General features: G+C 44.4%; 1 protein-coding gene across 6 annotated transcripts; it reads left to right on the forward strand.

The window, feature by feature from the left end:
• Nucleotides 1–78: 78 nt before the first annotated feature.
• LOC119008438 (lethal(3)malignant brain tumor-like protein 4) lies at nt 79–26627 on the forward strand. Of its 6 annotated transcripts, XR_005071423.1 has the most exons (19): nt 79–218; nt 1431–1485; nt 2740–2825; nt 3113–3217; nt 3309–3444; nt 3524–3615; nt 3717–3859; nt 9380–9456; nt 9569–9654; nt 10314–10424; nt 10510–10624; nt 16771–16870; nt 17038–17166; nt 20212–20283; nt 21027–21100; nt 23717–23877; nt 25079–25200; nt 25314–25376; nt 25464–25541. XR_005071423.1 is itself a non-coding variant. In XM_037078741.1 (18 exons), exons 2-18 carry the CDS (start codon nt 1455–1457, stop codon nt 25677–25679), a joined length of 1797 nt encoding a protein of 598 aa, XP_036934636.1. In that variant the 5' UTR covers nt 125–218; nt 1431–1454; the 3' UTR covers nt 25680–26627. The 6 variants fall into 6 exon arrangements, 5 of the variants coding, with proteins under 5 accessions (XP_036934641.1, XP_036934636.1, XP_036934638.1 ...); XM_037078741.1 differs by lacking the exon at nt 25079–25200 and having other exon boundaries at nt 125–218; nt 25464–26627; XM_037078742.1 differs by lacking the exons at nt 79–218; nt 25079–25200 and adding an exon at nt 225–471 and having other exon boundaries at nt 25464–26627.
• The last annotated feature ends 1313 nt before the right edge of the window (nt 26628–27940 follow it).

Raw genomic sequence — 27940 nt, forward strand, 5'->3', positions numbered from 1 at the left:
TCTCTCTCTCTCTGTCTCTCTCTCTCTCTCTCTCTCTCTCTCTCTCTCTCTCTCTCTCTCTCTCTGTCTCTCTCTCTCTCTCTCTCTCTCTCCCTGTCGCTCTCTCTCTGTCTCTCTCTCTTTTTCTCTTTCGGAGCATGCGCAGTTAACTGGCTCCTTCGTTACTTCCGTGTTGTGGAGCTATCAGCAGAGTGAGGTGAGGCGGATCATCAGACACGGTAGGTTCTGTTCGGACGGTCGGTACCGGTCCCGGCTGGTCGCGGCTCTCTCTGTCCGACCCTCCGGGTCCTCTTGGCGGCTCTGAACTGCCGCTGCAGGCGCTCACAGGAGCTCGGAGGCCGGCGGAGAGAGCCGCGGATCACCGCCGGGTTTCTGCTGGTTGTTGTTTCCTGATTCAACCTGTCAGCTCTTACACTTCCGGCCAGACCTTCACAATAAGAGTTTGGACGCTTCCGCAGGCTGTAGTGAGAAGTAATGGAGATACTTTACTTGATTACTCGTATTGTAGTTATATTCCATTACATTCATCGTACATCTTTTGTTACTTTTTAGATTCAATCTTGGTATAATTAATTCTTCATTTTTGTCAGCATGACACCTATTGATTGGTTGAAGCGCTACAGCGCCACCTCAGGGCGCTAAATACCTTTACACGTATTTAGATGATAATATTTCTGCACTCAAGTGAGACTGTGAGTTTGCCTCCCAGCATGCACCTGTCTGAGTCATTCATGAATTCTGATAATTCAAACAGGTTCTAAAAGGAAACATTATTTTTTAGATAATCAGCTGATCAATTAATGTTTTGATCCTGTATTTTAAAAACACTGATCATCATCACAACATGTCATTACTGGGTGACGACAGTTTATCATGTTGTGATCAACGGGTGTCTGCTGATGTCTTCAGACATTTATTTTGAAGGGACGTGTGTGGATTTCCTGTTTGTGTGTGTGTGTGTTTGTGTTTTAATGGAGCCATTTCCTGTCATGATGAGGATGATGAGTGTTTGTTACAGTTTGACAGTGATCAATGTCTTTATTGGTGATTTGATCGGATGAAGAAACAAACATGTTGAGTAAAGTCTGATTACACCAGACAGACAAGTGTGTGTGTGTGTGTGTGTGTGTGTGTGTGTGTGCGCGCGCGCGCGCATGTACATGTATTATTTTAAGCTGGAACATTGATGAAACACAAGTTATATCAATGTATTGATGGACATTTGTTGATGACATCATGAGCTCATATTGACGACGGTGTTTCTGGGGTAAATATGATTTGACTCAGATTGTTTGTTATTGATCCATGACTGACTGTTTTACATATAAACTTTATTTATAAGACAAAGATTGACAGCGACAGTAACAATCACAGGATAAATGTCAGAACAGGCTGCTGTACATTCACTCCTTCACTTTCTGTCTGATTAGAAAACAACCAAAGAAGAAGAACAGATGATGAAGAACAAAGTCAGCAGCAGTCAAGGTAACACACGCACACACACACCTGCTGGTCCACCTGGGTGAAATCCTGCTCTATGATTGGCTCTCTGTCAGCTGAATCAGAGATCATGAGATCTGAGATCTTATTTTTGAGAACAGAGTGTACAAACAAGACGGGGCCTGAAAGAGGCAAACGACACTTCCAATGCAAAAGTTACGATCTCTAAAAAAATACTGACATAAGAATGTGCACCTGTACACAATCTGTGACCTGTGTGACCAACATGTTGGAGGTGAACTGGTGGCACAAACGGTGAGGTGGTGAGTTGAAGCAGAGTGTAGAAATGAAATGTGAGAGGCATCATTCTGGGTAAGATATCGTATCACACTCACGTTTCAGAAGCATATTATCATCAGCAGTTTAGAAACCCAAGATCACAACAGAAAAATAAAACTGTAAACAGATATGGAACAACTGTCTCAATCTTCATGGAGTTGTGTGTAAACATCACCCCCCCCCCCCACACACACACACACACACACGTTACTACCTAAACGTCAATAGATAAATGTAAATTGTGTTTACATGTCAAACTTCCACTTACTAGAGATTTGTTATGGTGGTTAACACTGATCGTCACCATCATTCTGGACCAGTCACTCTGATTGCTGTACATATATAAATTCTGTGGTGCCGCTCATGTGCAGTGCTGCTCGGCCTGTCAACTGTGAGAGTTGACAATATGTGCTTTGTAACTTCACCAACCAACAGCTGGTTCTCTGAGCACAAATGTGTGTTTCCTTCATCGATCTTCACTATGATGAGCTGTCGATCAGTGGCTCATCTCCAGCATTAATATTCATGAGACACTTTGTATGTGTGAGGGGGGGCGGAGCCACGTGAGCACATTTCTGCATTGACTTGACATTTATTCAAGGAAACTGTACGTTACTGGTGAACAGCAGGTTTTATTCATCTGAATATTTGGTGTACGTACAATTCCTAGTGTGGATTCTCCGCAGAGTTTCCTAAATGAGACCCCAGAGCAACCCTGAATGATTCCAGGGGTCCTTGAGGTTGCAGGTGCCATGAAGTAACAGTCAGACAGCTGACAGACAATCAGAGAGCAGGATTTTCTGAGGTGCACATCAGTATGGCAACAGATCCGATAAACAACATATTAGCATGTTAGCAGATAGCTACCACAGTTCACATGATGACCCTGTGTGTGTGTGTGTGTGTGTGTACGTGTGTGCGCGCGCGCGTGTGTGTGTGTGTGTGCGCATGTGTGTTCAGTGAGTGTAAAGAGGCGGTCCTGGTCGTGGCAGCAGTACCTGAATGAACAGAAAGCTGAAGCTGCTCCTCTGTCACTGTTTACACAGGTAACACACACACACACACTCACACACACACACAACTCATTGGCTGTTAACAGTCATTAAAGGAGTCAGCTGTCACCTGATTGGATTAAACAGGTAAACCTTTATTAACAAGCAACATGTCACAGGGTTCTCTCTGTGGTTTACTGTGATTGGTTGGTTGGTAGATGTGTTTTGATTGACTGGTCTATAGTTCATTATAACATAATGAGACTGACAGTGGCAGATACTCATGTATCTGTTATCACACTGAATCACATGTCTCTCTGACCTGTCTGTCTCTCTCACAGTCCCAGTCTTTTCCCAGTAGGAGGGTTGGTTTTAAAGTTGGGATGAAGATGGAGGGCGTCGACCCACTGCATGCCTCCATGTTCTGTGTGCTGACTGTTGCCGAGGTAATACACACACATGCTCGCACACACGCACATACGCACACACACCCCTCTGAGGCGGTTCAGGTGAGTCTCCTGTCTCTCTCTCTGTCAGGTGATTGGCTGTCGGCTCCGTCTCCATATTGACGGATACTCAGAATGCTATGACTTCTGGGTGAATGCAGACTCACCATACATCCGACCGGCAGGCTGGTGTAAAGACAACAACCATAAGCTCCACCCACCCAAAGGTAAGCACAGATAGCCCCACCCCCTCACAGGTAACTACCTCACACAGGTGACACTCTACTTGTTTGTCTCTCCCCACAGGTCTCAGTGAGACAGATTTTGATTGGTCGCTGTACCTGCAGTCCTCCGGCTCTCATGCTGCTCCTCCAACCCTTTTTACCTGTCGCACTGCAGTCAGTATACACCTGTTTGTCTGTCCACCTGTCTTTCTGTTCACCTATCCCACAACAGTCAGTATACACCTGTCTGTCTGTCTGCCTGTCTTGTCTGTCAGAGCTGTGGGTTCAGCGTGGGGATGAAGTTGGAGGCGGTCGACAGGAAGAACCCTGGGCTCGTCTGCGTCGCCTCAGTCACTGATGTCATCGATGACCACTTCCTGGTTCACTTCGACAACTGGGATGACACATACGACTACTGGTGAGATAGACAGGTGACAGACAGACAGGTCAGGCAGACAGATTAGCAGTAGTATTAAAAGTGTTACAAACCCCGATTCCACTGACGTTGGGACTTTGTGTAAAACGTAAATAATACAGAATACAGTGATTTGCAAATACTTTTCAACTAAATTCAATTGAATTATGGAAGCGAATCTGTACCATAATTCAACTTTAAATGGATTAACAGAAATGCATTTCAGAATATAGCTGCATTTTTTGACTCATAAATAAAATGAGTAATAACTCATCCAATTGCAATTTTCTTTTCCTCAAGACTGCTCATTTTGTAACTTAATTAAAATGAAAAAGAAAAGGATGTTTAAGATTTAATTTTCAAAAGGTGCCCCAGCAAATAGTCACGTCATGTCAAATTTGAAAATTAAAATGCATTAGCAGAAATGCTTTTTCATTTCAAGGTCTTAGCTGCATTATTTGACTCATAAATAAAATGAGTAATAAATTATCCAAATTGCATTTTCATTTTCTTCTTCAAGACTGTTCATTATGTCACACAACTGAAAAGGAATCAAGAGGACATTGCTTTTTCTTTTCAAGCCCACCCCCCGCAAAAAAATGTTCCAAAATTCAACCTGAATTCGCAATCCCAAGCGGCGCAGGAGAGTGACGTCAGCGGTCTCTCTTCTCCTTCAGCCCTGAGTCTGACCGACCGCGCTACGCATCTAATGTGTCAGAGTGTGGCGGTGTGCATATTAGACGCTGGAGCAAGAGGAGAAACAAGAGGAGAGTGTGAAGGCTGTTGGTAGCAGAGACTGTGGTCCATGTTGTCAGAAACAGCAGGGAAATCACCACCGTGTCCAGTTCTGTACTACGGTCAAGCCAGCCATGGTTTGCGTTTTTTCCAGTGCGCAAATGCTCTAACATTTACGGTGATTGTAATGAAACCGCTCTGAAGAGCTGCTGGTAGTGACTGTAGGTTGGACTGCAGTCTCACAGTCAGGCCCGTGAAACACATGGTACTTTTAGTCATTCTGCCTGGTAATAAGCTGAAGATATCAGCTGGACCGTACGTCGACGTCGCCCCCATATTGGATGTGGCAGCTCAGCCCAGTGAACTAATACAAGTCCATCAAATGAAAAAGCATTTAGGCTAATCCATTTAAATATGAATTATGATACATATTCACTTATATATTGAATACACTACAAAGACAAGATATTTAATGTTCAAACTGATAAACTTTATTGTTTGTGTGCAAATATTCACTTATTTTGAATTTGATTTCTGCAACACGTTCCAAAACAGCTGGGATGTAGCGCTGTGCTACTTCACCGTTCCTTTTACTGTTTGGGAACTGAGGACACTAATTGTTGAAGTGTCGTAGATGAATTCTTTCCCATTCTTGCTTGATATACGACTTCAGGTGCTCAACAGTCCGGGGTCTCCACTGTCGTATTTTGCGCTTCATCATGCGCCACACATTTCCAATGGGAGACAGGTCTGGACTGCAGACAGGTCGGTCTGGTACCAGCACTCTTTTACTAGGCCACACTGCTGTGACACGTGTAGAATGTGTCTCGGCATCGTCTTACTGAAATATGCGGGGACGTCTCTGAAGAAGACTTTGGTTGGATGGCAGCATATGTTGTTCCAAAACCTGTATGTACCTTTCAGCATGTATGGCGCCTGATGTAGGGGTGGGCGATATATATCGTCTGCAATAGGATCGTGATTGTTGTTTTAACGATGTGCAAATTTACATTATCGAGTATTTAAATTAGTTCGCCAAAACCAATGAAACGCACGTCCACACTTCACATTACAGAGCAGCAGCGCTCCATAAAAAACACAGCACGACTCAGCCACGCCCAAGTCCTGTAAGAAAGTCACATGACCTCTCTCGCAAGAAGCCTTGCAACAGGTCAGCAGCGTAGTTGTGGAAAATGCAGGTGGAGGCAGGTACAGTCCCTGATGCAACTTCAGAGGATTTAGTGCCAAGACGTGGGTCTACTTCTCTGGCATGGAAATGGTTTGGTTTCGAAAAGACTGACGTTGGTCAAAACACCGTCATATGCAAAATTTGTCGGAAAGCTATCGCCGTTAAACAAAGCTCCACAACGAATCTCTTTCACCACCTCCGCACCAACCACAGTAAAGAGTATGAAAAATACGAGAAACTTCAAGACTCTGCAGCTCAAGATAAACCAAGTAGGCCAGCTGTTCAGCACACCCAACAAACCCTCGCTGAGTCATTCAGCAGAAAAGTCAACGATGGCAAGACATAACCAATGCTATCACCAAATTCATAGCCAAAGAGATGTTGCCGATGCAGTTGGTGGAGGGAAAAAGTTTCATTGAACTTTTGAATGTCCTAGACGCGCGATACACAGTGCCAAGTACAAAATATTTCAACAGAACCGCTCTCACCACCCTCTATGATAAATCTCGTAAAGCTGTGATGAGTGAAGTGCAAGAGGTGAAACACTTCGCAACAACAACCGATTTATGGTCTAGCAGAACATCGGAGCCATACCTCTCTCTGACCGTGCATTTCATTGATGAATCGTGGAAACTTCAGAGCTACTGTTTGCAAACGTCCTATTTCCCAGATGCCCACACAGGAGAAATCATTGCCCTTGGTCTGAAAGATGCCCTCGCATCATGGTCGCTGAGTGAACAGGACATGGTCTGCATGACCACCGACAGCGGTGCAAACGTCGTCAGTGCACTCAGAATCAATGACTGGAAAAGGCTACCGTGCTTTGGGCACCGGCTTCATATTGCAATCGGTGAGTTCAAATGTCAATCTTCTTATTTAATGCAGTTACACAGTCAGGGCTCTAGAGTGCTACCAATTTGGGCGAGAGTAAACACACGTTAGACTGAGAATATCAGTAATATCCATGATAAAGTGGGCGTCACACAATTGACATCTTTTAAAAAGCACTGTCATTCTCTTTATCCCTCTTCTTGCTCACACACGCACAGCTGCAGCATGCAGTTCAAGAAAATATAATTTGATATTATAAGCTTTGTTATTGGATAGGCTAACATGACAGTATATGAAATTAACTGGTATTTCAAATTGCAATGTATGGTAGTATAAGGCCAACATTGCCTACATGGCACTGTTGCTCAGTTCATGGCAATGATGTACCCTTTCAAATTTTTTCCAGAGAGGAGCATGCGTGATGCAAGGATAGACAGAGCCATTGGTGTCTGCAAGAAGGTGGTTGCAGCCTTTTCCAATAGCTGGAATTTGAAAAAAGGACTAGCTGATGCTCAAAATCAGATGAAGCTCCCAGAGCATAAACTCATCACAGAATCACCAACAAGATGGGGCTCAAGACAGCGCATGATAGAGAGGTTTGTTGTGCAAGAAAAGGCCATTCGTAATGCGCAGGCATCTCCTACCAACATGGCAAGATGCTGATGTGCTAGGATCAGTGAGCAAAGCACTTAGTCCCCTGCTGGAGTTTGCAGATGCCCTCTCAGGTGAGCAAGTAGTAACCATCTCCTACCTGAAACTGGTACTGTCACTGTTTAACTTGGAGGTCCTGGCAGTGAAGTCTGATGATACAGATCTCTCAAAAAAAATCAAGGAAACCATTCTGGATTACCTTAACACAAAGTACAGAGATGACAATGTGGATGGCCTTTTAAGTGTAGCATCCACGCTTGACCCGCAGTTTAAGAACCGCTACAATGCCGATGATCAGATGATGATGTCAACAATTTCCTCTGAACTTATGGCTATGGCAACACAGGAAGAGAGCGATTCTCCAGGCCCTTCAACTTCCACAGCTCAAGGTGCCACTGCAGAGGGTGGAGCAGAGGGTGATGATGACACCTGTGAGCCAGCCAAAAAAACAAAGAAGTCTTTCGGCAGTTATTTCAAAAAAACAGTGAGAGGGGAGTCACAGGCTACTGGCATAGAAAAGGAGATCAAGAGTTACCTTCTGATACCGGAGGTGGACAGCGATGTCAAGCCACTTGAATGGTGGAAAACCCAAGAGATAAACTTCCCTAGGCTGGCAAAGCTAGCAAAAAAGTATCTGTGCGTCCCTGCCTCAAGTAGCCCTTCAGAGAGGGCATTTAGCACAGGTGAAACATTGTGACGTGTCACCGGGATTCACTCAAGCCAGACAATGTGGACAGACTGGTGTTTTTGGCACACAATTTGAAGTGAACTGTTGGCCTAGAATGTTCAAAGTTCTGCAAAGTTTCTGGTGTCTGTCCTTAACTGTGATAGTATTAACTATTTTTTTCTATTTGAGAATTGTGGATTTTTTTCTCCACAATATTGTCATTTGTTTACAAATGTCTATTTAGTTCTATTCCTATTGCATGCAGCACTTTATTACAATTATTCAATATGTCTGCACTGTAGTTCAATTAAGTTCTTTTTTGTTTGAACCGTTTTAGAAAATGTGTGTTTTTTTTTTTAATACAGTCCTGGACAGAACCTTAAGTTTTATGAGCACTTGCTGTCCATTTCTCAGTATTTCTTAAGGATGCGTGGAGGACTTTTTTTTTTTTTAACAATTCAATGTTCCTGCTGTAATTCAATTGAGTTATTTTTTATTTGTTTGATAAAGTTTAAAGACAATAAATGTGTTTTTTCTTACACATTTTAATCATTGTAGTTATTGTAATCTTTAACCAGGTATTACTCAGAGAATTCCAATCACATTTTTCAAAATATCGACAAAATATCGTTATCGTTAAAATCCGAAAAAATATCGAGATATTATTTTTTGCCCATATCGCCCACCCATAGCCTGATGTGTAAGTTACCCATGATGCCTCGGGCACTAACACACCCCCGTACCATCATAGATGCTGGCTTTTGAACATTGCACTGATAACAGTCTGGATGGTCCCTTTCCTCTTTGGCCCGGAGGACACAACGTCCACGATTTACAAAAATAATTTGAAATATGGACTTGTCAGACAACAGCAAACTTTTCCACTGTTTGTCAGTCCATCTCAGCTGAGCTTGGGCCCAGAGAAGCCGGCTGTGATTCTGGGTGTTGCTTTTTAATGCCGTGCCGACTGAGGGGGCGAAGGCCAATTATTTTATTTATTTGCACTATACAACAAACAAAAAAAATTTACAACATCCAGAAGAAGCAGATTGTGCAGGTGAGATCAGAAAACCTGTCAGGTTTATAGAATGAATCTCACCTCCATACTTCAATACAACATTGATTAAAAAATAATAAAATATTAACTTAAATACCTTGTCTTTGTAGTGTATTCAATTGAATTTAAGTTGAAAAGGATTTGCAAAACATTTTATTCTGTCCTTAATTTACGTATTACACAATGTCCCAACTGCATTGGAATTGTGTTTGTAGTACACACTGAGAGTATTTTTAGTACCACAGCGTTGTTTTTGCAGTAAAGGATGTAGTTGTGATGTTTGCCATCAAGTGGAGCTGCAGTCGTTTCATGATGTATGTATTACATTTAAGGTTCTACACATGATCAATACTTATTGATTATCAGTGCGTGACTGTTGTATTGATCGATCAGGTGTGACAGCAGCAGTCCATCCATCCATCCTGTGGGCTGGTGTGAAGAACAGGGACGACCTCTGACCGCTCCACAGGGTACTCGCATGCTCTCTGTAGAAATCAGAGTACTCTGTAGTGTACGCTGTACTAATCAGAGTACTCTCAATACTCTGAGTACTCCTAGTTAGTTAGTACTTTTATCTTTCAGGTCATCCCAACCCAGAGAACTTCATGTGGAAGGACTACCTGCAGGAAACTGGTTCCACTGCTGCTCCCAGATCAGCCTTCACACTGGTAAGGAACTAGGAGTTAGAAAAGGAAACAAGGAGGTAGGGAAGGAAACAAGGAGGTAATGAAGGAAAAAAGAGGCAGAGAAGGAAACAAGGAGGTTATGAAGGAAACAGGTAAAGAAGGATACATGAGGTAGAGAAGGAAACACAGAGGTAGGGAAGGTAACAAGGAGGTAAAGAAGGATACATGAGGTAGAGAAGGAAACACAGAGGTAGTGAAGGAAACAAGGAGGTAATGAAGGGAAAAAGAGGCAGAGAAGGAAACAAGGAGGTAAAGAAGGATACGTGAGGTAGAGAAGGAAACACAGAGATAGGGAAGGAAACCAGGAGGTAATGAAGGAAAAAAGAGGCAGAGAAGGAAACAAGGAGGTAAAGACGGATACAAGAGGTAGAGAAGGAAACACAGAGGTAGGGAAGGGAACAATGAGCAAGAGAAGGGAACAAGGTGGTAGGGAAGGAAGCAAGGAGGTAGAAAAGAAAACATGAGGTAGAGAATGAAACAGAGGTAGGAAAGGGAACAAGGAGCTCAAGAAGGGAACAGGGAGGTAGGGGATGAAGCAAGGAGTTAGAAAAGGATACATGAGGTAGAGAAGGAAACATGGAGGTAGGGAACGAAATAAGGAGGTGAGACTAACAGGTGTGTTTCCACATCTGTCCAATCAGAGAGCTCCACATGGTTTCCAGTTGAACCAGAAGCTGGAGGCAGTTGACAAGAGGAATCCCATGTTGATCCGCGTTGCCACAATAACAGATACAGACGATTACCGGCTGAAGGTACTGACTACCTGTCTTTCTACCTGTGTGTATCTGTGTAATGTCACCTACTGGTGATGATGTAATCAGGCATATGTATCTGCAGATCCATTATGATGGCTGGTCGGAGCAGTTTGACATCTGGTGTGACAGCGACCTCTGTGACCTCCATCCTGTTGGCTGGTGTCAACGCACGGGACACCCACTGGACCCACCCCCAGGTCAGACAGACACGTCAGAGAGACAGACAGGTCGGACAGACAGGTAGACTTAGACTTAGACAGACTTTATTGTCATTCAGTGTGCAACAAGTGAACATATGAAATTTCGTTTTGGGGCTCAGCATAGGATTAAAATATAAAAGTATATCTAAGAAACAGCAAAAACAGAAACATACTGAAAGTGCAAATTAGTGACAGTGACATTGTTGAGTTAAGTAGTGCAAATATATTGAGGAAACTAAGTATCCAGAATAAACAACAGCTGTCACTTAGAGTTCAGCAGTCTGATGACATGGGGGGGAAAAGCTTTTACAGAACCCTGTGGTCCTGCACCAAATGTTGCACAGAACCTTTTTCCAGAGGCCAGCATGGAAAACAGTCCATGGTGAGGGTGGGAGGAGCCTCTGATAATATTCCCCGCCCGGGGCATGCAGCACTTGGTAGCAGTGTCCTGAATGGAGAGGAGAGAAGTCCCAATGTTCTTCTCCACTGTCCTCACCACTCACCTCAAATTCCTCCAGTCAGAGGCTGTGCAGTTTCCACACCACATGGAGATGCAGCTGGTCAGGATGCTCTCTATGGTGCTCCTGCAGAATGTAGTGAGGATGGGCCGGGGCAGGAGGGCTCTCCCCATCCTTCGCAGGCAAAAGCTGCTGTGCCTTCTTGACCAGTGCTGCAGTTTTCACAGACCAGGTGAGGTTGTCTGTGATGTGCAGCCCCAGGTTGTTGGTGCTGCTGACCACCACCACAGCCGTGTTGTTGATGAGGAGTGGAGTGTGGCTGGGCTGCTTCTTCCTGAAGTCGACAATGATTTCTTTGGTTTTGTCCACGTTCAGGATCAAGTTGTTTTTGCTATACCAGCCCACCAGCTGCTCCACCTCCTCGCTGTAAGCCAGGTCACAGTCATCCCTGATGAGGCTCACCAGTGTTCTGTCATTTGCAAACTTTACAATGTCGCTGGCGGTAGCCCTTGGGACGCAGTCGTGAGTCATCAGAGTGAACAGCAGGAGGCTCAGGACACAGCCTTGAGGGGAGCCTGTGCTGAGGATGATGACACTGGAGATATTCTGACCAACCCGCACTGACTGTTGTCCTTCGGTGAGGAAGTCTAGCTGCCAGTTGCACAGGGGGATGCTGAAGCCCAGGGGTCCCATGGTATTAAACACTGAACAGCATCCGAACATGAGTGTCCCTCTCCTCCAGGTGTGCAAGGCTCAAGTGAAGAATGGTGGAGAGGGCATCCTCAGTGGAGCGGTTTGGCCAGTAGGCAAACTGGAAGGGGTCAAACATGGCAGGGACTCTGGAGGTGATGTGCTCCTTTACCAGCCTTTCAAAGCACTTCATCATAATAGGAGTTAGTGTGATGTGATGGGCCGGTAGTCATTGAGTGATGTGATTTTGAGGTTTCTTTGGCACTGGGATGATGTTGGCAGTTTTGAAACATGATGGGACTTTGACTTGATCTAGTGGGGCGTAAAAATGTCTGTTAGGACATAAGCCAGCTGACTTGCACGTTCGCTGAGCACCAGCCCTGGTATGTTGTCAGGGCCCAGAGCCATCAGGGAGTTGACACTCCTCAGAGTCTTTCACACTTCAGCTTTGTCAAGGCAGAGTGCCTTTCCATCCTGGCAGGGAACAGTTCTCACAGCAGGAGTGTTGTTAAGTGCCTCAGATCTCCCAAAGAAGTTATTAAGTTCATTTAGGAAGTCCATGTCATCATCACACACAGGGGCAATCATATAGTTGTCTGGCCATATATTCCTGGTGTTAGCAGGATCATTGAAAAAGTCTTGGATTATTTGACTGTGAGCACACTTTGCTAGTCTGATGGCACAGTTCAAGTTGGCTCCTGCTGTTCTCAGTTCCATCTCGTCGCTCGAAAGACTTGAAGGCTGAGTTCCGTGCCTTTAGCATTTTGAGTACTTCATCAGTCATCCAGGGTTTTTGGTTTGCCCGGGCGGTGATGGATTTGCTAGCGCTTACATCCTCCATGCATTTGTTGATGTAGGCTGACACAGACATGACATACTCATCTATGTTGATGTGATTGTTGTAAGTGGCAGCTGCTTTGAACATATCCCAGTCAGTGCACTCAAAGCAGTCCTGTTGTGCCTCCATAGTCCCCTCAGACCACACCCTCACCTGCCTCACTGTAGGTTTTCCTCTGACCAGCAGGGGCTTATATGCTGGAATTAGCACAACAGATAGATGGTCTGAAGAGCCAAGATGGGGGCTGGGGGCTGCTCCGAATGCATCTTTCATGGTGGTGTAAGCTATGTCTAACATATTTACTCCCCTAGTTGCACAATCCACACGCTGATGGAAATGTGGGAGAACTGACTTCAGGTTGGCCTGGTTGAAATCCTCAGCAACAATGAAAAAGCCCTCAGTGTGAGTAGACTGCAGCTCACTGATAGTCCGGTAGAGAACTTTCATGGCCTCTTTAGTGTCAGTGCTGGGGGACACGTACACAGCAGTGATGGAAACTAAGGTGCTCCCTGGGCAGATAGAATGGTCTGCAGTTTAAATTCAAAAGCTCAATATCCGGTGAGCAATGGCTCAAGACAAACTTTGCTATAGTCTACCCTATAGCATTTATACACCAGTTGTTGTTGATGTAAACACACAGACCTCCCCCTCTGGATTTACCACTGAGTGCGCATCTTCAGCACGAAATGTCTCTTGAAGCTGACAGCATTGCCTGGGATTGATGAGTTTAGCCATGTCTCTGTCAGAACTATTGTGCAAAAGGTCCTCATCTCTCTTTTACTTGTTAATTCCAGCTGCAGATGATCGATTTTGTTCTCTAGGTAACGAACATTTGAAAGGAGGTGTGGCTGGCTCCTGAAAGGTAGCTTTCTCCATGCACCAGGTCTCGCTGTCCAGCCGTGTCTCTTTAGTGACAGCTACTGTATGGGTGTGTATTAGTGTGTGTGTGTGTCCGCGTGCATATGTGTGAGTGTGTGTATGACTGTGTATGTCTCTGTCCATGTCTGAAGGGGTGGGAGGGTTTGGCTTCTTTTAACTATCTTCTCCTATTTCTATTTTGCTGTTTCTATTTTTCTGCTGTTGTTTGTTTATTTCTGTGAGGCACTTTGAGGTACTTTTTTTCTGTATGAAAAGCGCCATATAAATAAAGATTGATTTGATTTGATTTGATTTAGAGGGAAGTGGCAATTATAGGCAGGGGCGCAGATAGGATTTTTTAACTTGGGGGGACCAAGCTGTCAGCAAATGATTTCAACTCAGTAAGTTATTTTTGTGTAATTTGGGCTTTAACTAGCGCTCAAGTAGTTTGAGTAGTTCTGCAGGAATTTCCTCCTGGCTCTCATGCTGCACCCACCCCTAAAAAGGGGCTCAGAACCCCTAAAACTTGGAGTAGGAAATGTTGTTATTCTACAATTTTTGTTCATCTTTGACAAGGTTAAATAACGTCCAAAACATACTCTGTAGTTTGTGTAGTTTGTAGTTTGCCATCTTGTCCAGGTGCTCAGGAAGCAGACATTCTTCCTCAGCTTTCCCTGGTACACAGTCAGAGTCGCATTTTTCAGCCCCTTTGTGTTGAAAAGCTCTGCTTGCTGTTTTTGTTTGCCCACGGTGCCAACTAGGTTAAATAGTAAAACTATATAGTAATTAACTTATAAGTAAATTAACAAAGAAGCACAGCTGGAGACCACTAACACAGTTGGAGACGAGAGACAATGAAAGCTGCAAACCGCACAAAAAGATGTGCAGTCAGTATGACCGCTTGAAATAGGTAAAGCATATCATATTTTCTTTGCCTTTTGTGTAATTTATATAAAAAGTTGTTCCAAGTGATATATTTTATCTATAAGTGTTGATGTTTTCCTCGATTCCTAATACACATTTAAAGAAAGGAAATGAAATGTTAAATAACCTTGATTTAACATGGTAGTTCCTTTTGTATTGTTTTTCATATGCAGTTATAGTGCAGCATTTGGAATTGGGACATTGGGGTTAATGGGTAATTGTTCTGTACTCTTGGCGTAAGGACTTGGTGTTTAATAGCTGAACTGTGGTAACTTCTCTTCTGGCAGATTTTTCTATAACAATTTCCAATTTCTTTGTGTGGGTCCAATGCAGTTGAGCATATGAAATAAGTTGAAGTAGGCTTACTGTTAATTCCTGTATTTGCAGGGAGATATTGATATAGAGTTCTAACCATCTAGCCATCATTTTGAACCACTTTGTCTATTCAGACTTCATCTCCTGTTATTTCATGTTCTAGTACATGACCCTTGGATAGTTTCACCCCTGTAATCATTCATTGGTATCACATAATTACTGAATAATTAACTCTGGTAACAAGTACTGATTGGGAAATACTATGTGTATGTCTTGTACAAGAAAAATATGTTTCTAGGCATTGTACTGTACACATCAACGCTTAAATATGAAAGTGGCTGGTAAAAATGTTGAGTGGCTGGTAGATTTTAGAATTTACCAGTCATAGCTGCAGGTGGACAAAAAAGTTCATTTCCATCTCTGAAGCAAACACAACAGGTAAGTATCCACAAAAGTATTCAGCTAATCAACAAACAATGCTCAAAATACCCAAATCAATTGCACTGGCAATAAACCCAAAAATACACTGTTTAACAATGGAAATCCCTCCTCCTCGTCAAGTCCCTGCCTTCTTTATCACAGTTACTTACTTACTACACATTACACGCCACATACATAAACAAATTCAGCTAGCTGCTGAACAATATCCCAATTAGCATTAGTCCAAAAAGTGAAATATAATACCCAAAATACTTGACATTTCAATAAAACATCCACAGAAGATCTTCCCAAACACATATTTAAAAACCTTGGAAGCATAAACATTCACTCACAGTCCCTGGAAAAGGGAGATGTAAATGACCATGACTTCTTCTCCCGTGGTTTCACTAACAATAAGGCTCAGAGCGCTAGTTCCCGCCTCCTCAGCATGAGCTGAATGATAAATCTAACGCAACAAGAGAGCCGGGACTTAAAGCAGAACAGCCAATCATCAGCCCGTCAGTCCCAAAGCCGGTGTCATGTTTGAAGCGACAACAGGAGAGGGAGGGGGAGAGGAGGCAGCTGCAGCGAGCGCAGACACAGAGCGGCCAGAGAAACTGAGCGACTGTAGTGAGGCGTTTGAATGAAACTGTGGAAAAACTGCAGAAAAAGTGTTTGTGTTAATCTCTCTCACCGGGAAAAGTGTGGGTGGTAAAACACCCACATCCACCACTGATGTGACGCCCCTGAGTGGGGGGGACGGATCGGGGTCACTATGAAACTAGGGGGGTTCATATCCCCCCCATCCCCAGTGCCATCTGAAGTGGTGCTGCTGCCTTCATCTGTTTCTGTCTCCATGCTTGGCATGTTGATGATGCGGCGGTGCGACTCTGTGGTGGCTGGTGTTGTCAGTGTTATGTCCATTCAGGACAAATTAATCTGTGTTTGTTTGGTAATGCCTCACTGCACGTTTAGTATGCAGCTGTTTCTGTCTGAAATAGTTATGTTTCGTTTTGATCAAAAGGAAATCGAGTTGCATACACAAACCTTTCGTCCAGCGTCTTTTTCATACACAACAGCCAGGTTGGGTGTTTTTTCTGCCACATATTAAGGCCTGTATACGGTGTGTTTCAGCCGTTATTTGCCTTGAAGGCTCGATGGAATCTGGCACTCTCTTGAATGAAGTTAAACTGGAAGAGAGTGCCGTTCACAAACATGTTCATAATAAAGTTCGTCAGGCAGAAATACAGTTTGTTCAGTTCACATTCGCCCAAAATATGAACAAGTTCATGACGTTCGATCACTGAACATGTTCAGGCACAACACTGCAGCGTCCATACCAACTGGATCTTGTCAACATAGCACTCTGAGGCTAAACACAGAGTGGAATGTAGTCGTGTCTATGAAGCTGAACTCACTGGATGATTGTAATCACAGCAAGAGATGGCAATCATATATTGATTTGTTTTGATGTTTGCCAGTTTTTGGGATCCTAGGCGGCAGATTTTGATTTAAATATTCAAAACTGTCATGAGCCAGTGGAGCTGCAGCCGGCCAGGGGCAGCCATCTTGGGATGTAAGGTACAAAGCAGATTGACCCGATAGTCATCCTAACAATGCTCCCTCTGTGTCTGAAACAGGTTTCTCCCCCTTGTCCTCCCCTTCTCAGGGTGTGTGTCCGACTCCAGGCTGCAGAGGAGTCGGACACATTAAAGGAGCCAAATACACCGGTCACCACAGGTAACCTCATTTTACTCCGTTTTTCTGTTTCCTGAGTCATGTTTTCTGTTTCCTGAGTCATGTTTTCTGTTTCCTGAGTCATGTGTCTAGTTTGTTGAGTCAAGTCAGATTTTACTGAGTCATTGCATGTTATAGAGTCATGATTATGTTGTGTGTGTCTCGCACAGTTCCTTCGGCTGTCCGTACTCAGACATTAATATGCGTAAAGAGGTGGTGCTTCCTGACAGGCTGGGAGGAGAGCGAGTCGTCACCCTCGTACCTGTCACTGTATATCACCACGGCAACCAATCAAACAGGTGACCCCACTGTAAAAAACAAACTGAGTTAATTGTTCATGTAAAGTCATATCAGTCCCGGCTGTACAAGTCATGTTTGATAATATCCAGTTACGGCTGGTGATGATTGTGGGTGGGTTAACAAATGCATTACATTTATCAATACTTCACACAGCAGCAACAGCAGCAACAGTAGCATCACATCAAGTTGCAGCAACAAATACTTTGTTAAAGAATCAAAAAGTGAATCCGAATCACTTTGATAATCCCAGGGGGAAATTTCTTGCTTATTACTTAGGAAGTGCTCTATGGCAATACTGGGGAGACCAAAAGAATGGCCTGATGCTGAAAATCTCTCTCTCTGTCTCTCTCTGTCTGTCTCTCTCTCTCTCTGTCTCTCTGTCTCTCTATGTCTCTCTCTCTCTCTCTCTCTCTCTCTCTCTCTCTCTCTCTCTCTCTCTCTCTCTCTCTCTCTGTCTCTCTCTCTCTCTCTGTCTCTCTGTCTCTCTCTCTCTCTGTCTCTCTGTCTCTCTCTCTCTCTCTGTCTCTCTCTCTCTCTGTCTCTCTCTCTCTCTGTCTCTCTCTCTCTCTCTCTCTCTCTGTCTCTCTCTCTCTCTGTCTCTCTCTCTCTCTGTCTCTCTCTCTCTGTCTCTCTCTCTCTCTCTGTCTCTCTCTCTCTGTCTCTCTGTCTCTCTCTCTCTCTCTCTCTCTCTCTCTCTGTCTCTCTGTCTCTCTGTCTCTCTCTCTCTCTGTCTCTCTGTCTCTCTCTCTCTCTCTGTCTCTCTCTCTCTCTGTCTCTCTCTCTCTCTGTCTCTCTCTGTCTCTCTGTCTCTCTCTCTCTCTCTGTCTCTCTCTCTGTCTCTCTCTCTCTGTCTCTGTCTCTGTCTCTCTCTCTCTCTCTGTCTCTCTCTCTCTCTCTCTCTCTCTCTCTCTCTCTCTCTCTCTCTCTCTCTCTCTCTCTCTCTCTCTCTCACTTATTTAAAAAGCAGCTCACATCGATGGCCTTTCTGAGACGATGATATGCTCAATGGACAGCATAGCCAGTGCGTACTTCTAAGAAAGGACTTGATCCTTGATGTCATGGGGGAAGTGCTCTGAAGATTGTTTTCAGTCAGCATCCTCAACAGTGACATTGTGGACATTAGGCCCGCAAACTCCACATTGCTGTAAATCACCATCAGCTCACCTTTCAGTTTCTCCCTGCAGATCATTGGGTAATAGATAGGGTTAGGGTTAGGGTTGACACGCTGTCCCAAGACTGATCATCCCGTATTTTTCCAAAACACACTTTTAAAGTGTCCTGATGGTCAAACACGGTGTGGACGGTGCGGCTTTTAAAGTTCCACCTTGTCTGTCCTGACGCTGGGATCCTCTTCATCCAGGACTGCAGTTCTCTTGGGGGACTTGGAGAAAACATTGGCAAAAAATACTCTGACGGGTGTGTGAGATGAGCAGGCCTGTATCATGATGATGTTTAACTGGTGGCCATAGCAGTGCCCAAAGTGTGTGTGAGGGAATGGTTCCTTTAACCTGGCCTGCAGGCCGGATGATGCACCGCTCATTACACATATGTCTGTGCGATCACTTTGCTCTCCAACTTATATGGCTGCAGCTTCTCCAGCAGCAGTGTTTCGAGTCCCGCCACAGTTCTGTTCACTAACGGGGAGAAAGTGAGGAATCTTTCCACCATCATGGAGGCCTCAGTGATGTACCAGAGTCACGCACTGGATTACACAAGCCACATCTGTTGTCTCATCAGCTTGCACAGCCACAAAAGATGCTTGCCATATTTTTACCGCCGGTTTTTGTCCATAAATCTGTAACATACAGTCAAGCAACTCATTTGGCTGGTCTTGGATGTGTGTGCAACCTGTGTGTTTGACAGGTGATCGGCTGTCTAAAAAAGAGAACTGGTCGAAGAGGTCCAGAAACACGCCCCGCTGGATTGAAGTGGGAGATTCATCTGACCCCCGCAGGGCAAGCTCGTGTCCCCCACAAAATTTAATACAGTCCACAATCCGTGACAGTGAATGTCTATTTTTTTTTTTTACCAGCTCATTGTGTCTGTGTACGGCGACGTGGTGACCCATATTAAGCTGACAGGCGATATTTACTTTACCCAGCAATGACAACTTTACAGCATTCCCAATGTGGCTCATGCTGCATTCATGTTTCCTTATTTTGTCGGACAAATATTTCAAATCCACAATCCCTTGTTGGGTCCAAACCGTGTCTCCTCCAAACAGCAAACATGGGAAACAGAAAAGTGAATTTCCAGCTACACTTGCCGTTAGCCAGTCCGTTCGCTGAAACCAGGTAACACAAAAGTTACAGTTTTGCTGTTTATCCTTTTGTGTTATTTGTGCATCGTTTGGATGATGTGCCCCCAATCTCTTCACCTCCAATTATTCCTCCAAAGACATTAAAGAAAACTGATTAGAAAGTAAATAATCCACTTTGTTCATATTCATGCTAGCGCCCGCCATACTGCTCACTTCCTGCTCTCCATGCTGTGATTGGTTGAAGGTCGCTGTACTGTTGCTACTGCGCTGTGATTGATCGGCTGAATTAATTTAGCCCAAATGGGAAGCATATGAAGGGGGCGTGTCAGGGCACCTGTCAATCAAACGTCAACGGACACATATGCTACTGAGTTTGGGAAGAATTAATTTAGCCGAAATGGGGGCGTGTCACGACACCTGTCAATCAAAAGTCAATTGAAGCTTACACTACTGTGCTTGGGCTGAATACAATTAGCCCATTCAGAGGAAAAAACCCAAGATATATCATATCCTGGGTTTTTTCTGTCACTTTTTGGTGCTGTTGTTGCTTTAGGTTCTACCAAAATTTAAAACAATATGTTAGAAGGTTTTTAATAATATTTTTTCATTTTTACTTTAAAAGGTAGGGAGGGCTTAGCTTAGTTAGCCTATATATGCCAGCTGCCCTTGATAATATCTGTAGATAAACCTTGTTTTAATACCAGCAGTAGAGGGCGCTCTGTCTCACTGTCAACCACTGTTTAAACTGTGTCACTGTCTCTCTACCTGTCTGTCTGGTGAACAGTGTTCAGGTGAAGACTGAACCCAGAGACGACGCTCTGCTGCTTCCTCTGGGCAAGAGAACACTGACAGACAGGTGAGACTGACTGACAGACAGACAGCTGACTGTAGGTGAAGAAGCAGTGCTCTGATTGGCTGTTGGAGGGTGAAACATGATGTTGTTATCAGTGACCTGTCTGTCTCTCTGCTGCTCAGAATAGACGGCAGGATCATGTGAAGTGTGTGTGGGTGTGTGTGTGTGTTGTGAGTAGATTATCTGTGGAGGTTACATAAAGCTGCATTATATAACACACACACACACACACACACACACACACACACACAGTGATGTAGATGAAACCCAAGGTGTCTCTCTCACTCCTCACAGCTCACCTGAGGTCACCTGAGGTCAAAACTTTGTGACACATCATGTTACCATGACGACACCTCGACATAGCTTTGAGACTTTTTCTTTGACATGTTTCACTGAAGTGACGACGGATTTAATATCCTTTTGTCAAGGACGACAGGTTACTGTCAGATCATTCATCATCTTCATCTTCATCATCACACACAAACATGTAGATGTCTTCTCACAGTGTAGATAAAGACAGACAGAGACTTCACTTATGTGATGTCACAGACAAGTCTTGCAGTCTGTTACATAACTGCAGGAAGTAGAAATGATTTCAGAATAAGTTTTACGCACTCTGAGGATGGAGACAGGTGAAAGGATAAGGACAGGTGCATGCAGATGAAAACAACAGGAGGGTATGTCTTTAATAAAGACTTCTCGCTCTCTCTCCCTCCTTCTCTCTCTTAATTTGGCTCCGCCCACAGACTGTCCCAGCCAACCAAATTCCTCCGTGTGAAAGAGGAAGAGGAGGAGCTGCACCTCGGAGCCCTCAGTCCAGGTACAGTACGTGTAGAGGTTTCACTGTTCTGGCTTCATCAGGAAGTAATTAAAGACACAGGGTTCCCCCCAGAAATGATTAGTGTAGTGGCGCACTGTCGGGGGGGGGGATGCTCCTCACCGTCAGCCGATGGATGGATGCTTTTTCTGCGAGAAGACCGCGGCAGCCCACAAACACCCGCTATTAAGCAGCTAACAGTGAAAATGACTATAGTGGTGCTGAGCTAGCAGTATAGCGGTGCAGCGCCGTTGTTCCACCATCTGGGAAGAACCCTTAAGACATGTTTCCCAGAATGCATTTCACGTGGGCCAGCAGACATCTGGAGATTCAGTGAGTTTCCGGCGTGCCTGGACCCGCACGGACCACACAAGTCTGTGTAGAACCCAACGACCACTTCTACCCCTGCACAAACCGACAGCAGCCCAAAGACATTCCCTCTACACCACGGCTGTGATCTCCAGTCTGTACGGTCACGTGATGTCAGACAAATTCAGACTGTAATAATACGGTTGGAAGTGGATTTACTCTTTGAGGCATACGTCTTAGTTAGACCTGAACTGGCCCCAACAGTCCCCACACTGGGCATTGACCCATGGCAGGAAGCCAGGAGAAACCAAGGAAGACGATGGCGACTAAGGTATTAAAACAATATGATGCGATGTTCAGCACCGAAAAGTCCTCCATGGTTTCATCGTTCGCTGTGCAGTCTGTTTGCTGCTTCTTAACTTGCTCTCTATGTGATGTAATAGGTCAACCGGATGAAGGTCCAGTAGCACCTAGTTGAAATGGTTCATAACGCCACCTACCGTGGTGTCAGACACACTTCTGTCAATGAGTCTGCCGTGGTGCCCGAATACTGGGACAAGAGCAGCAGTCCAGTTAGACAGGCTGATCGAGCTGTGACTGAAGCTCTGCTGAGGTGTGCATGGAAACATACTGAGTGATGGATCAGGTGTCGTTCACATGAAATCACACTGCACTTAGACTATTAGCATTGTTAGACACTCCTTAGCCTCATGCTAAGAAAGCGTTGGTGTTGTGTGGGCTACTTCCAACTTAAGCCTTGGGCTGGCCCTGCTGTGGAGCAGAGTTAGCCCCGAGTTTGTGGGGTTATTCCCTGAGAAGCATGCAAACTGGGCTAAGAGGTTCTCGTGTGAAACCGGGCTAACAGAAACAGGACAGTAAAAGGATGTTCTATAAGTTAACATTAGTTCATGGTAAGCTTTTGAGGAGCTGTTAGCTGAAGCTAGTTCGTCCTCTGGTGTTGTTGTCAGTTAAACAGCTTCAATTGCATCAGCGCCTCCTTGTGGACTGAAAGTTTAAACAAGGACATGTTTGATCCAATCATGTAAACTGTTGAGGTGACATCATCAGTGACATCAGCAGCATCACATGATGCGTTCAGGAAACACTGCAGGTGTTTCATGATGTAATGACTCTCTTACACTTGCCAGCTCATTGTGTTTCCATGGATACAGCAGGCGGATGAAGTGGCTGTTTCCATGGTAACAGCTGTGCTGGTTGTCCTCGTCTGAAGAGGAGCAGACTCTTTCTGATCACTCATGAGCTGATTGATCAGATCGTCTCACTCTCAGTCCACAGACAGGTCTCTGCGGTCTCGTCACATTTTAATAAGCTCTAATTGAATCTGGGTCTGGAGGGTCCTGGTGGTCCCTGTCTAGTCCAGGACCACACAATACTGATGATCAGTATTAATTGATTAGTTGATTACTCTTCAGATAGTTTTCCTAAATGATAGATCTTTGAGTATTCTATAAATAGTCAGAATAAAGCGTTGATTTATTCAGTACAGTCAACCAATAATACATCTTATTGATTATGTACAGAACCAGCCCAGCTCCTCAGTTTATGAGTTCATTAAAGATGAAATGTGTCAAAGTTCTGCATTAAACCAACTGGACCTTTGTTCTGTGTCTTGTTGAGTTCTGTTCTCACATCATCTCAAATGTGTCCATCAAAGTTCCAGCAGAGAAATCCTCCAGAGTCCTCGAGGTGACGCTGAGTTTCATCTGCTCGTCTGTCTGTAACTTCAGGAGAGTCAGAGAGGAAGGAAGTCTGAGAACCAGACCCAACAGAACCAGAAGAACACTTTAGAACATTAGAGAGTTGAGGTGAAGCTCTGAGTGAAGTCAGCACCCAGCAGAGACTCTGGTTCTGGTTCTGGTTCTCTGTCTCCTCTCTGTGATGTTATGTTCATGAAGTAAAGTCCATTTCCCCTCCAGCTCCAGTCAGCAGTCAGCAGAACAGAACAGAACCACCCGACAGTGGAGGTCTTCTCCGGATCACTGCTGCAGTCAGGCTGATCAACAGGAGTGAAGAGAAATCACCTTTTTAATCCCACAAGTTACAAAGTCCTCTGTGTCAACGGATCCGGATCAGAACCAGAGAAGACTCCAGGAGTTTACTCCTCCAGCAGGTCTGGTTCTGACCTGACTCTGGAATAAGGAGAGTCCTGGTGGTCCTGGTTCTGATCTGAAGCTGAACCTGTCTCGACCAGGACCACACGGCTGGTTGAGAGAGTTCTCAACCCATCACCTCCACATTTGCTGTTTCTGACCCGTCTGTCTTTCTCTGACCTGTCTGTGTTTCGAGCAGAGTCCAGTTTGCAGGCCGCCCTCCATCAGTCTGTCTTTCTGTCGGCCATGTCAGCACAGCCCGGTCGCGACCTGTCGCTCTGCTGGGAGCAACACCGCAAACTGCTGCCTGGTGTGGCCCAAGTCCACGCCGACGCTGTCCAGCACTGGAGCGTCCAGCAGGTCAGTAGGTCTCTGACCTCTCTCAATAGCTCTCTCAAAAGCAATAATAACAACAATAATAAACAGTTTATCAGTGTGCAGGTAAGAGCCCAGTCAGGATCAGCTGGTTCATGTGGAGCAGATCATGTCAGGTGTTGTGCAGCTCGTCTCTTCTCCTGTGGCAGCGTTCACGTATCTCGCTGCATCTACAGCAGTGCCAGTTTGTTCTCCCAGTAAATGCTGGAGTTTTTCTTGGTCTGATAGTTTGGGGAAGTCTGGGGTTGTACATGTGATTTTAGTGTATATGTGGGTTCTGAGGTCTGTGTTTGTGTCACAGTGCAGCAGGAAGTGCTGCTCTGTCTCCACCTGTCTGTGTGGACAGAACCGACACAGCCGGTCCTCTCTGGGCAGCCGGGTCTGTCTGTGTCTGCTGCTCTCTGAGGCCCGGCTGTGGTCGCTGAGTCTGTACAGAGTCAGTGTTTTCCTCAGTCTCAGGTCAGTTACAGAGCTCAGATGATCTGCCATGGAGTATTGTCTGTTTAGGGACAAATAACATTGGAGTTTGCTTTGGGTTTTGGTTGTTGATGTCCAATAGTTGATGTAATTGTCTTTTTCTTTTGCTATAATTTGGTTGGGCTGCATGGTGTGAGGGCGGTGTTGGTGCCCGGTGCTGTTGGAGCTCAGCCTGTGGACCAGCTGGCTGAGGGGACTCCCTTCTTTGCTCTCCACTTGGCATTTCCAAAATTTCCCAGCTTGGGATTAATAAAGTATGTCTATCTATTGTAGGGCTTTGTAGTGGTAGGAGCTGGGCTCGCTGGTTCTGAGGTGTTGGTAGAACTTTATTGCTCTTTTTTGGATCCGAATTAAAAGGGGAAATTGGCCCAGTTCAGCTCTGCATCCATTATTGGAGGTGTTCCTGTGAACTTTGAGGATGCTTTTGCAGATCTCAGTGTGCAGGGTTTCCACTGGGTGTTTATCCCAATTGTGGAAGTCTTAGAGTCTGAGAGGGCCCCACACTTCACTACCATACAATACAACTGGGTCAATTATTGATAGAAATATTTTTATCCAAATTTTAACAGGTATGTCTATGTTTGAAGACTTCTTTATAGTCCAGAAAGCTCTTCTGCCTTTTTCTCTGAGATCTTTAATGGCCAGATTGAAATTTCCTGTCGAAGTGATATTTAGCCCTAAATATGTGTAGCTGTCTGTGTTTTCTAAGTCCGTAGAGTCCAGGTGGAACCTGTGGGGATTTTTCTGACTCTTACTTCGTTTCTGGAAGACCACGACTTTTGTCTTTTCCAGGTTAACAGTCAGAGCCCAGGTCTGACAGAACTTTTGCAGGTGATCTAGTTGCTTTTGTAGCGCCTCCTTTGTCGGAGCGAGCAGTATTAGATCATCTCTCTCATCATCTCTCTCTCTCTCTCTCTCTCTCTGACCTGTCTGTCTCTCTGCAGGTGTCAGATTTCGTCGAGTCTCTTCCCGGCTGTGAGGATCAGGCCAAGCAATTCAGGGACGAGGTGAGACGGCCAATCAGCTGCTATAGATTTTGTGACAACGCATTCAACATGCCGTGACCTGATTGGTTTCTGCCTCTTTCTGTCTAGCAAATCGATGGCCGGGCCTTCCTCCTCCTCACCCAACGGGACATCGTCAGGATCATGTCAATCAAACTTGGTCCCGCCCTCAAAATCTACAACTCCATCCTGATGTTCAAACACGCCAAGGACAGGATCCAATCACACGCTCAGGACAGGAGCCATTTACACAAAGAGGACACAAGCCAATCACACACAAAGGATACCAATACAGACAAATCATGACCGAACCAATCCAGAGACCTGATTGATGACCTGTGAACTCCCATCTTTCATCCAATCATCACTCAGATCCTCAGGTGTGGGTCATGTGACCACATGATGCACCTGAGCTCCATTTCAGGCTCCTATGGATCTTCAGGTTACTGAACCAAAACCAGCCCCAGTGTGCAAAGGATTCTGGGATGTCGAGTGGTAAAAGACACACTTTCTGTGATGACAGGTGGTCCGGAGACAACATGGCTGCTGACAGCTGATTGGCTCCTTAAAAAAAAACACACGTAAAAAGTTTAAAGATGAGATCAGTTTTCTACATTTTCTGTAATATCTTCAAACATTTTAATGTGACAGTTAAAAAGATTGTTAAGAGTTAAAGGTCTCATTTGTTGGTAAAGCATCTTTTAAAGGTGAAATTATGAGATTATATTAAATCACAATTAACATATTTTATAATAACAAGAAACCTTCTGATCAGTTTCAGCTGTTTGTAATTATTGCAAGGGCTCGTTAATAAACATCATGCAGGACTGAAACAGGAAACACTTGATGACATCACACTGTTGCTCCGCCTCCACTGATTTCCACCTGAACAACTCTCAGGATTTAACTCTTTGTCCCGCCTCCTCTGCTGTGATTGGTCAGTTTGTGAAGAGTGGCTGACATGAGCTTTAAAGTAATTTTGAAAAATAGTTTATATTTATAATTTTATTCTCTCTAGTGTTCTTAAGAGTCTCTACTGTGTCTATAGATTTCTATTATAAAGTTTATATATGAGTATATATATTTGTATTCCTGTGTGTCAGTCCTGCTGAGTTTGTTCTGACTCCTCCTCCCTGTTGATGTCACTGTGATGTCACAGCTCCCTCAGGTCCAGCTTGTTTTAATGTTTGCAACAATCCACTGATGTTTTATTTCTGTCAGTGTTTGATGAGATCAATAAAGTTTATAATCTGATGTTTTTGTTCTGTGGTCCATAAATCCAGTTAAAAATCTGTTCCTCTCATCTGATTGTTTCACAAACAGGAACTATATGTTGCTGTTATCATTTTAGCATCTATCAGAAAACTGTTAGCATCTATCAGAAAACTGTTAGCATGTTAGCATCTGTCAGATTATTATTAGCATGTTAGCGTCTATGAGATTAATGTCAATATGTTAGTATCTAACAGAATAGCATCAGCATGTTAGTGTCAGATTGGCAACAACGGTTTGCTAGTGAGTTGATAAAATCTAGCAAAAGGAAAAATATGAACTGAGAGGAGCAGCAGGAGGTCACACACACACACATACACACACACACACTTCAGTTTGGATGTCACCGCTAGTTTAAATTCATTTTTGTCCTTTTATGACTCCACATTTTCTCAGCAGTCTTGCTCTGATTTACCCAGAATTCACAGCAGGCAAGTGTGAGTGAGGGCAGATCTTTTTTTTTGACAAATGTATTTATTGTCTTTTTCAATTACAATACAAAGACACAAAACAGAACAAGGCACTTGAAGAAATTCCTAACATGCAGATATTAATGTATGTTGCTGGTTTGATAACTGTTTCTCGTGGCTTATAAGGAAAGTGATGATCATGTACCTGCACAGATGACAGATTGTACCCCACAGACAGATGCTTGAGCCTGCTGGAGTCCTATCAGCCATATCAGGAGTTTCTCTCAGCATAGATAATATTCATCAGTATCGTGAGCCTGTCTTTCTTTAATGAAGCCATTTTGATCTGGAGCAACAAGAGCCGCTACATGTCTCTTTAACCTTCTGCCAGGAACTTTTGCTGTTATTCTGACATTGTAGTTAATCAGAGATGTGACTGCAGACTCACACTGTGTTGAAGCTTTCCTGCTTTAATTTCAAGGTTACAGGTGCGTTCTGTGATGATGGAGGTCGCTCCACCTTCTCAAGTGACTCTTCACACCTGTTGAATAAAGGAACCAGCAGCATGTGTGCAGACGTCAGCAGGACTCCGTCAGGGTTAGTGTCAGGGCTTCATGCTGTCTGTGGCCTCTGACAGATCAGACGCTTCGATCGGGAGTCCAGCTCTTCTCTGCTCTCCGTCAGGACGGGTGTTTCTATCTGATTTAGAATCTGTGGATCAATGAGATGTGGCTGCACTTTCTGACAAATACAATTCAGAATAGAATGTCTAGAAAGAACTATTAATGTCTTGTGGGTTAGTAATTGCTGTCCCTTCTTCTGACTTCATTTCTAAAATTGATCTTTCATTCTGCATTGGTTTTAATCTCCAGGCCGGACGTTTCC

Source organism: Acanthopagrus latus, chromosome 19 (assembly GCF_904848185.1).
Source record: "Acanthopagrus latus isolate v.2019 chromosome 19, fAcaLat1.1, whole genome shotgun sequence".
NCBI classification, from domain to species: domain Eukaryota; kingdom Metazoa; phylum Chordata; class Actinopteri; order Spariformes; family Sparidae; genus Acanthopagrus; species Acanthopagrus latus.